The sequence below is a fragment of the Suricata suricatta genome, chromosome 3 (assembly GCF_006229205.1).
Source record: "Suricata suricatta isolate VVHF042 chromosome 3, meerkat_22Aug2017_6uvM2_HiC, whole genome shotgun sequence".
NCBI lineage: Eukaryota > Metazoa > Chordata > Mammalia > Carnivora > Herpestidae > Suricata > Suricata suricatta.
In genome coordinates this window covers 10,478,748-10,490,160 of record NC_043702.1, presented here as the reverse complement: position 1 = coordinate 10,490,160, position 11,413 = coordinate 10,478,748, and the positions used below count along the sequence as shown (strand labels likewise).

At 41.1% G+C, this 11,413-nt stretch overlaps 1 protein-coding gene across 1 annotated transcript in view; it reads right to left on the bottom strand.

Moving 5' to 3' along the window:
• The window catches only part of LOC115286281 (thiamine transporter 2-like), a 21,548-nt gene extending 16,911 nt beyond the window's left edge, over positions 1-4,637 (bottom strand). The window contains exons 1-3 of the mRNA XM_029932874.1: positions 4,471-4,637; positions 1,634-2,483; positions 418-464 (exon numbers count right to left, since the gene is read on the bottom strand). Of these exons, the coding sequence (XP_029788734.1) occupies positions 418-464; positions 1,634-2,483; positions 4,471-4,620 (1,047 nt within the window). The 5' untranslated portion in view covers positions 4,621-4,637. The remainder of the gene's footprint in view (positions 1-417; positions 465-1,633; positions 2,484-4,470) is intronic.
• Positions 4,638-11,413: the final 6,776 nt, after the last annotated feature.

The window sequence follows — 11,413 nt, the reverse complement described above, 5'->3', positions numbered from 1 at the left end:
TCTTGTGTCAGCCCACCTTCCCTGACTCTCTTCTCCTCACTCCCTTTGGAAAAGTATTTCAGATTATACAAAATATGTATGGGAAAAATTAAGAGCCCATGGACAAAAATCTAGAATCCTGAAAAACTGCAATAGCTTCTCAGCCAGGAGGGAAATTTTTCAAAAGGACAAAGCCCAGGACAGGGTTTAAGGGTGAATCCAGTGGCATAAGTTGGAAACACTCAATCCCCCAAAGACCTTCTCAAGGTCATTCAGTCTTGCTGCCTATTTTCTGTTGGGCAAAATGCAATATCAGAAATCCATCTATGAATAAATAAGGTTGAAATATATTCTTACCAGTCAACTCAATGAGAAGCAATAAATACACAGGAATACACATATTCTCTTGAAGGGCCCGCCTCCGCCACCATGTCATACCCTGCCTTTCCCCTTTCCTACTGCTCTTTGTCTTTTGCTGCCATTTTCTTCATAATCAAAGATTAAGGGCTATTGTGGAGGGACACAGTTCTTACTGGCTCTTACTAAACATTTGAATGAACATATAATATGTATGAAAGGCCAGAGAGAAAATTACATAATACAATAACCTGGCTGCAGAGAAGAGATAAGGTAGAAGATTGTAAGAATCCAGTATGTATTCACTATTATTCAAGCAAATATTTGGATATGGTAGGGAATGGGGAAGCTGCGTATGGAAAATAATCTTAATCATAAGCTTTCGCAAATTCCCATGTAGAGTGAAGGAAAGATATAAGTATATTATTTAAGTTGTCTTAATGGGAACCTTTGAAATAATAAAATAGCTCCTAGAACAGTAGTTTTCAAACTTCTTTGACCATAGCCTGGAAAAACATATATTTTATATTCACCAGTGCATTTGTATGTGCGTGTAAACAGAATTTTTTGTGAAATGAAACTTATCCTTATAAGCCACTATGCTCCCTCTTCTCTGTTCTATTCTATTCTATTCTATTCTATTCTATTCCATTTCATTCCATTCTATTCAATTCCATTCCAAATTTTCTATTCTGTTCATGGATTTAAAAATGCTGGTTAGAAATCCACTACATTAATCTCAAGGTCTATATTCTATAAAGGCTCAGATAGTAAATATTTTAGGCTTTGGGCCACATAACCTTCTTTGTTTTTATTTGGTTGCTTGCTTGGATTTATTATTTTTACAACTCTTGTCATATATTGTTCTTTTCCCTTACAACCTCTTAAAAATGTAAAATCTATTAGCTCTGGTGGGCCATGGGCCATTGTTTACCCACTTCTATTAATGGTTTGCAAACCACAGTTTAAAGCCTAGTGTTACAGAGTAGTCAGACAAGAAAGTGATTTGGTAGTTTTACCTTAAGCTGTTCAACTCTTTATGGACAAGCCAGGTTTGGCCAATGGGACACAAATTTGCAGTCCCTATTTTTAGGGATGGATTAAACTCTTTCCTATGGATAATTTTATCAATCTACCCTTATGCTCATTACCTTTTTCAAATTTTGTGACAGACACTCTTTCTTTTTCAAAGTGTTTGGCATTCACTGTTGAAATCTCTACAACCAATCCCTCCCAGACTATGATTTGAAAAAATATATTTCCCACTCATTGAAGAGAGAAAGTCTGATGGACACACCTCCAAAGGTTGCAAGGGCTTCTACTGCTCCATTATAGATTGCAGAGCGCTGGGATGGCGCCTTGTAATCCCACAGGATTTGAACATAGTTCAAAACCTGGTTAAAACCTGCTGTGGAAAAGGCCCACCACAGGGACCAGTAAAAAAGATGCTTTGAGGAGTAGCAACCCTTCAAATCTTGGAACCACTGCACAAAAACTCTCAACGTTACATTTCCTGGCTCCGGATTGTTCAATGGACCATCACCCAGGTTCCCTGAAAAGGTGAATAATCCTTTGCAGACGGGTTTGGGATCCTTTTGCAGTTCCTTTGAGGAAGCATCTGTTCCCGGTGACTTGGGCAGAGCTCCTTTGCTGGGTGTTCCCGGTGACTTGGGCAGAGCTCCTTTGCTGGGTGTTCCATGAAAAAACATGCTCTTCTCAGGCATCGGTAGGAAAAGTGAGGAAAGAAAGGCCACAGAGACGGAGGCCAAGGATATGACGTTGAGATAAAAGTACGAAAGGCTGGCCAGGGATACCAGGAGCTGGGCCAGCACTGAGGCCACCGTGTAGGCCACCAGGGTGATGCTCCTGCAGTAGCCACTCACTTTCTGGTAATGCTCTGGGCTGACCACACTGTAAATGTAGGCATAGTAGGCCACCTCGGTGGCGGAGACCATCCCATAGAAGAACTCTAGCACCTGCATGGCTCTTAGTCCTTGACCAAATACAAGCAGCAGCCAGGTGATGATGAAGCTGATCCCTTGTAGGATGATGACTGGCTTGTAGCGGACGTAATCGGTGAGGATGAACACCGGGAGCAGCAGGGCCAGGTAAGAGTATGTCCAAATGGGAAGGATCTCGTTTGTGATCTGTGAGATTAAACACAGAGGGTATGAGGACAAAAGCATGAAGAAGTGAAACACACCTGACATGTATTTTATCCAGATGACATGCATCAACCCTAGGACACGTGGCTGGGCCCCCATCAACTTGTACTTCATAGGACTTTCTGGCTATATGATAAAAAGCAATGGGAAATGGAAACTCAAGGAAACAAAGCCCAAAAATCATAGAAATTCATAACCTGTGGGTTCCTTCCTCCAGGTGTAAAGAAAGAGCAGTTATTGTTCTCAGTTCTCTGCTTCTTACATTTTTAAAATGTAGTATGATTTGCATATGCTACTGAGGCTGAGAGAGGAGGCCATAATGCATATATTAAGCTCACCAGTGTTTCCAAGGCAGTTTAGGGCTGCTCAGGTGCTGTTCCTTAAAATAGTTTCCTTTTCTTCAACAAGGTTAAAAGGAGTGCTTTAGGAACTGGCAGAACCTGGTCATATTTACCTTTGATCCACATCAGTGTGTGAAATGTGCAGACTATCAGGGTATCATCTGAGTGATCAGGAAAATATAGAACAAATGATCCGTTTAAGACTCAATGTCAGAAGAAGGAATCTGTTCTTGGATTCTTCTGCATTCTTGGCCTTACTTTCTTGGGCTGCTTTAGAGGCCCCAAAATCCAAACTGAACTGCTGCGTGTGTTGTCTTTCTCTTGTTCAAATCAGGTTTGGCCATGATTTTCCAGGGAATCCTAGTTATATCAGCAAATCATTTGAGCCCATCAATAGTACATGATTATTTCAGCTTCTGTAAGCAGAATCTATAGCAAATAGAAGATGATGTAGAGAAGGCTGGTAGACCCTCTTTTGGAGTCTCCCTGGTGATCTCAAATCACTGACATAAACCCACAGACTTACTGAGCCTAAGAGTGTCCTTTGCTTTGACCTAATCTGTACCCTTGCCCTTTCAGTTCCCAGGTCACCTTTTACGTAAGTGTTCTCACAGTTTGGTAGAACTTTATTCTTGCTCTTCCTGACACTCAGGGATAGTCACCAACCCAAGAGAAGATATATATTCCAGATCTGCTTTTTGTGACCCTCTCTGGAGTCTAAATCCAGTCCAGGGCTCTCTCCTGGTCAAACCTGTTTGCACCTAAAGGCATTCAGGACTGGCTCGTGCTAATTTTTATTGAGAGGGAAAATGGTAGGTTGGTTTAGAAGGCAGTTTCCTCGGGGTTGGGTAGGGACATGAGTACGGTTGCTGGGAGAGGCTGGCCAAGGGGGATACAATTGTTATGCCCCATTTGCTGAATAACCAGCCCGTAAAACAGGTGTGACATTTTTTTTTCCTGAGGAAATCGAACTGATACAGTGCTTTGTCTGATCTTGTTATTACTTGGTGGCTTAAAGCAGTGGTTCTCAAATTTTAGCACAGACCAGTTTTACTTGGAGGGTTTGTTTAAAACCAGACATTCAGACCCCGTAGATCTGGGGTGGGGCCTGGAAGTGAACATTTCTAACAAGTTCTCAGGTGATGCTGGTGCACTGGTCCAAGGACCACACTTTGAGAACCACTAACTAATAGACTCCTTACAATTAGATCCTATGATCTGACTAAAAGCTAGTAACAGCCTTAATATTTATATGTAAAGAAGAAAAAAAATCTTTGGAGTACTTTTTCAGATGCTTTTTTCATAACTTTTTCCCTCCGAGTCTTATACTATACTGTAAGGTTTGTATTTATAACTAGGGATGGCTTTATTTGAAAAGGTTCGTGATAATGAGTGATAAAGTCCTGGAGTATTAATTTTGTACAGCTGAAAGATTGTTTTGAAATCACCCCATTTGTATTGTATCCAAAAATTTTACATTTTTGCACGACAAATATACAGGACTTATGAAGACCCGTCTGTTCACATTTGAGTTTTATAAGAAGTTCTGATATTTTGCTTCCACCCAAAACTTTAGACATCGGTTTTAACAAGACGTAAAACTAAGATAAACATGTCAGTAATCTTACCATGCTGAGGCTTATATTTTTATCTGGTCCTGCCAAATAAGGGACAACAAATGGCTCCGATGGTTTCATCATTGAGAAAAATCCAAAGCAGCAGAGGCTGACTGTGGGGAAAACCCAGGAACGGCGTGGTGATGTTTGGCAAAAATTCATGGATGGTTACACTTTAAAAAAAAAAAAAAAAAGCAAGTCAGAGGATTGATAGTTTCTTTTCATAAAACTTATATTCTCTCCCCCATATTCCGTTTGTCCTTTGGCTTTTAAAAGGAAAAAATGAAAAGCATTGTGATAGTAAATATATATCACAGGTCAAAACACAGGAACTTGAATCTTGTCTTTGCCTTTCTTGTTTTAAAGAGAAAACTAAGGATTACTTGAAAACGCTGCTATAGGGATTAAATTTCATCTCAGTGGCAAGGAGGGGGTCACTGATGAGAAACTACTCCCCCAACATCGCAAGTCACGCTCTCCCGTAATCTTTCACAGTAGAAAAACGTCGGGAATTTCTCCTAAGGCAGAAGTCTTGGGCATAAGATAAGATTGGTGGAATTTTGATAGACATAGTTGCTCAGCAAATATCTGCTTCATGTCCCCCATCAGGAGCCTATTTCCCGGTAGTGGTTGATGACCTGGAAATTCGTTTTAATGAGTGCTTTAAAATGGTGAATACAATAGCCTTTGGGGGGAGTAAAGATTTATAAAGCGGATAGACCCCTTGCTTTTTCTAAACATTGAATTCAAAGTGAACATTGGTTTAGCATCAGAAAGCTCAGCTAATTAAAACTGTCACCCACCCAGGTGATTTGGTTTGTTTTTAATACCTATCTTCAAAGGAATTATATGACAATTTCGCATCATAGATGAAATTCAACTGTACTTAAAAGTATGTTTCTGAGTTGATATTTTGTTCCTGCTTTATTTTTTCCCACTTTGGTTGCTAATACTGAAATGTCAGAACTTATGTACAAGAGGATAATCCGTAAGGTTGGCCGGCTGCAGGATGGCACTCCACTGCTGAGAAAACGTCCCTTGCTCAGTCATTGACTGTTTCCTCCCTGAAGCTTCCCGACCCGCCCCAGCTTCTCCTGTCTTAATCTACGCTTTGCCTCAGTTACAGCCCTGGCGAGGCATTGTGGCATGGAAGTTGAGGCCAGGGCTCTGGAGCCCATAAAGTCCAAGTTTTCTCTACTACTTACAACCATGTAAATTTTGGCAAGTTACTGGATCGCTTTGTTAGCTCAGATTTCTCATCTTTAAATAGGGTTCATAATCCCTGCCTCTAATATGTGAAGATTACACGTATTAGTACCTGTTAAGAGTGATGCCAACCAGTAAGCCTAAACTATGCAGGATGAATGGCTTTCAGAAGCACTGAGGTATTGACATGCACAACTGCTGGTTAGCCTGGGAGCTCGGTGGGGGCAGGGATTCCTTTTTGTCACCGAGTCCAGCACATAGTCATATACATCAGAGGTGTCCTGGAAATATTTGTTGAAAGTACATCCACTGGACCAAACAGGTTTTCTAACTGACCAGACATATTAGAATAAGATCATTCCCAGTGTTCTGGTTATTTAAAGCTGTTCTTTGGAGTGGGAACTACAAGCCACCATTTGATTCTCAAGACTATGGAAGTTACTCTTAAAATAGTTTTGGAATAGTGCAAGGAGAATTCCCGGTGAGAAGAACACGGGCTTTGTAGTTGAGCACATTCAGATCTCCAGTCCACCTTCTGAGCTGTGTGACCAAGGACACGTTTCTTAATGGGCAGAGGCCTCAGTCTTCCTCACCCGTGCAAGTGGATAACTTCCTATCCTACCCCAAATGTTGGCAGCCAGTGTGTTAAAGAATGTTGATCTCAAAATGGGTGGGTTGGTTGGTCTGACTAGACTATGGAAACCATTACCGTTGCAATGGAAAGGTTCAAGAGCAAGTGATCATATGGAGAAATAGCTAAACAAATCTTGAATATGGATTTTGGACTACTGGTGTGAGGATGGGCTCCATGTTCGCCCCCTGCTGGTGTCTTCACTTATTGCAAAAGGACAGTGTGAGTTGATCTTTGTGGTGTTTTGCCTGCATAGACCTTCCAGATTGAACAGCTTTCTTTATGGCCTATGGAAAACTAATGGCTTCCTAGAGAGAAACTTGAAACACGAGGCGTACACTATTCCTTGATATGAGGTCTCTGCTGAGATTGATGAGAGCAAAGAACCCAACATGAAAGATTGTAAACATTGCTTCCTTGGATCTCATTTTCTTAATCCCAAGGCATTTTCTTGTTTTAAAATTAATGGTGGAAGGGGCGCCTAGGTGGCTCAGTTGGCTAAGCATCTGATTTTGGCTCAGGTCATGATCTCACGGTTCGTGGGTTCGAGTCCCATGTCAGGCTCTGCGCTGACAGCTAGCTCAGAGTCTGGAGCCTGTCTTCATATCCTGTGACTTTTTCTCTCTCTGACCCTCCCCTGCTCATGCTTTCTCTCTCTCAAAAATAAATAAAAACATTAAAAAAAATTTTTTTAATTAATAGTGGAGTTACTGCTTTAAAAAGGGACAACTACTGAATTTACAATCCCAGGTTATCTTAGTGGTGTGGTTGTTAATAGTTCAAGCAGGTGATAATTCTCAGTTGATTTTTAACCTATTGCTTCAAAGGTCATTGGAAATCAGTTAAAACATTACCAAACCGATGCTCTGATTTGCTCTTAATTATGTCAAAATTCAAATTTCTAGTCTTCCCGAGGACGCTGGGTGCATTGAATGCAGTAGGCTTCTGTTTCAGGACAGGTCTATTTCAGCTGCTTCAGGTGGAGAGTTCTGCTACTTGGTGGAGCTGCGGTCCTGGGAGGACTGGGTGGGAATCTAATAAGTAGTCCCACTATTACTGAGATGTGGACCTTCTGATCAAGCAATGATTTTTCTGTTGTACTAACCGTAGCTGCCTGAACTTACATTCCTTCGCCTCTCTGAGTCCCACTGACTACAAGAGGGTAACAATGATCTACTTTAGTGTTTCTGAGGAGTAAATGAGGCCAACTGGAGAGGACTTGGGACTCTGCCTAACGCAACACACACCAGGGTTTACCCCTAGCCTGTCTTTGAGAATCTGGTCCAGTCCCATGACTCAGGAAATCACAAGACCAATAAATTGCTGATAAAATTAACAGTTGATCCTGATAGTCCCAGCTAAGCTGAATCGTTGATCATCAGTACAAAATGTATAAATAATTTCAAAATTATTTCAAGAGAATAAGAAGACACTGAAAAATTAAGTTTACAGTTTGAGAATAGATTTGCAAGAGAAAGTATTTCTTTAAGGACTTAAATGGTCTGAAAGCCTTTTATAAATACTAACTTACACATAAGAGGTCATAAGTCATACATATTTGCCTTTTAGTCAGGACTTTATGGTTGGGCCATTACGGAGAACACTTGATCAGTTTAGTTGGGTTCTGCTCCAAATACATACTGTCCACACCTATTCTTCTCCATATAGATGTTTTACTAAATTCATTTAGCTTCTTCTCTAAATTAGTGAACATTTACTGTATATACTTTTTAAAGAAGAGAAAATGATCTCTCTGTTCCAGCTCACCATAACTCAGTATTAAAAGTGTTTTTTGGGCACCTAGGTGGTTCAGTCGGTTAAGTGTCCAACTTCGGCTCAGGTCATGATCTCATGGTCCGTGAGTTCGAGCCCATGTCAGGCTCTGTGCTGACACCTCAGAGCCTGAAACCTGCTCTCTCTCTCTCTCTCTGCCCCTCCCCTGCTCATGCTCTGTCTCTCTCTGTCTCAAAAATAAACATTAAAAAGAATTTTTTAAAAGTGTTGTTGTTTTTTAAAGTCTAGTTTACTTAAATCAGCTCTCCATGCCAACATTTTCCATCTGGACCTTGCTCTGCCCTTTCTAACCAGCAGTGTTGGTTAATACACACTCATCATGTAGCCTCATCATTTTTAATGGCAATTTGACAGATTTCTTTCCAGTTGACTTTCAAAGGCCACATCAGTCATCTTGCTATTTGGAGGCCATCAGGTAGGGCTAGGGACTCATTTCAATGGCATGTTTCCCTTGCATCCGGGAAATCACCAGGATTAATGAATCGTTGCTACCAGTTTCGGTGCTGGGAAGTGATGTGGTCTGTAAAAAACGTGGAAGAGGCTTTGGAACTGGATAATGGGTAGAGATTAGAAGAATTTAGAGGTATTTGATAGAAAAAATTTAGACTGCCTTGAAGAGATTGTTGGTGGAAATACTGCTGTTTAAGGCATTTTTGTCAAGGGCTCAGAAGGAGAGAGGAGGGCTACAGAGAAAGTGTATGTTGTCTTAAAGAGGACATATATCACCAGGAACAGAATGTGGCTAGAAATAAGAATGATGAAGGTGCTTCTGGTGATGTCCCAGATGGAAAGGAGACAAATGTTATTGGACACTGGAGGAAAGGTGATTTTTGTTAGAAAAATGGCAGAGAACATGATTGAATTATGTTCTGTTGTTGGAAGGAAAGTAGAACTTGTAAGCCATGAACCTGGATATTTTGCTTGGAGAGTTCTGAGCAGTGTTGAAGGTGCAGCTGGGCTTCTCCTTGCTGCTTATAGTAAAATATGAGGGAAAAGAAAGAAATTGAGGAAGGGACAGAAAAGCAAAAAGGAACGACTCTTCGATGACTTGAAAGATTTTCAGCTCATCTAGATGGCATCCGTTAAAAACAGCGCCAAGAGGGTAGCTGGACAGTCATTTGTTAAAGAGCTCAGGTGTGTGGCTAATGGATGCAACGGACCATCGTAGCAGAAGCCGGGGATGGGGATGGGGTTCTCCAGGAGAGCTCCATGGAGGTCCCTCTGGTCTGACGGTTTGCACCTCTCTCAATTGCACAGGAGTCTGACAGATCTTTGAGAATTTCATATCCGCAGAATCACTACCAGCCTGGATGAACAGGGGCAGGGGCAGCATGAAATGAAGAAAAGAATGACTGAGGGCAGAGGCACGTATGTGGAAGTTGGGGCTCATGAGATCCCCTCAAGGCCAACGTGGGGAGGCTCCCACCCTATCAGGCCCAGAGGACAGAGCATCGAGCCACACAGGGTTATCCTCAGGGCTTGAAATCTGGTTGAACTTGCCCTGATAATTGTTAAGACTTCTTAGGACACATTACCTCCCTCGCTTTTTTTTTTTTCCCTTTGAATTTCTCCTATTTGGAAAGAAAATATCTACCCTATATGGTGATATTGCATTTTATAAGCAGATACCTTGGTCTCTAGTTCACAGATGAAGGGGAGTTTTACCAAAGAATGAGTCACATACCCTAGGTCTCACCCATATGGATCTATATGAGTTAGATGATGAAGTTTGGGACTTTCAATTGATGAGAGTCTGGATAGTGAAGACATTTGGAAATGTTGGGAATTGGGTGAATGTAATTTTGCATGTGGGAAGGATGTAAATTTTGAGAGGCCAGAAGGTGGACTGTTATGGGCTTAATTGTGTCCCCCCCCAAAGAAAATATATTGAAGTCCTAACTCCCAGCACCTCAAAGTGGAAATTATCTGAAACAGGGTTGTTGCAGATGTAATTAATTAAGATGAGGTCATCCCAGAGTAGGGTGGGCCTTTATTCCAATATGACTGAGATGCTTATGAGAAACACATACACAAAGACACACGGGGAGAAGGGGGCCATGTGACAACAAAGATTGGAGAGAGGCAGCGGGGCCTGGCTGGCTCAGTCCATTAAACATCCGACTCTTGATTTTGGATCAGGTCATGATCTCATTGTTCGTGAGTTTGAGGCCCATGTCAGAGCCTGCCTGGGATTCTCTCTCTCTCTCTCCCTCCTACTCTCTCTGCCTCTCCCCTCCTCACACACACACAAACACACACACACTCTCTGTCTCTTAAAATAAGTAAGTAAACTTAAAAAAATATTGGAGAGAGGCATCCATAAGCCAAGGAACAGTAAGGATTGGCAGAAAACACCGTAAGTTGATGGAGACAAGGAAGGCTCTTGTCCTATAGATTTCAGAGGGGGGAGGGTCCTGCGTTCTAGACGTCTAATCTCCAGAACTATGAGAGAGAGAAAACACATTTTTGTGGTTTTAAGCCACCCACTTTTGTGGCTTTTTTTTCCAGTCATGCTAGGCAGCTGATACGGGTTCTGATACACCTCATATGAATTTTTGGTAATTTAGACAAAATGTATGATGCAATTCACATTAAAATTTTTTCATTAAATATATTCTAGCCTGGATTTCTTTGTATTCATACTTTCAAAATTGTTAAATGTAAAGAGGAAAATAAATCTTTATTTACATACACAGTGACATTTCCTAGTTTGTTTTTGTAGCTACCTATAAATATCTTCAGCTAGGTAATAAACATTGCTTACACCCCATATGGTGGTTGTTCAGAAGCTGAGATGTTCTCATAAAAGACGGAAATGTTAGTTTTTTAAATTTAACATTGTATGAATTGCAGAAATGATAATGGGGTGCCTCACCGTTTTACGTCACCCACCTAAGCAAACTATAATTTTAAAATTCTTTTTTTTTAGTTTATTTATTTTTTGAGAGAGAGAAAGAGAGCAGGGGAGGGGCAGAGAGAGAATCTCAAGCAGGCTCTGCACTGTCAGTGCACAGCCCAGTGTGAGGCTCAAACCCACGAACCATGAGATCATGACCTGAGCTGAAATCAAGAGTTGGACACTCAACCGACTGAGCCACCCAGATGCTCCCTATTAAAAAAAAAAAATTATAAAGTTCCCTATGGCTTAGTCATTAATCTACTTGTAAGTTTATTTTGTATTGATTTTTTTTTTCCACTGAGATACTGATGCTTATAACAACTGCTCCCCTTTTCACTGAGTCTCTTCTTTATCAAATTACCAAGGTTTAGAAAGAAGCGTGCCATGGTGTCAATGAAGGTGTCTCTTGCACTGGAGGCTGGTGT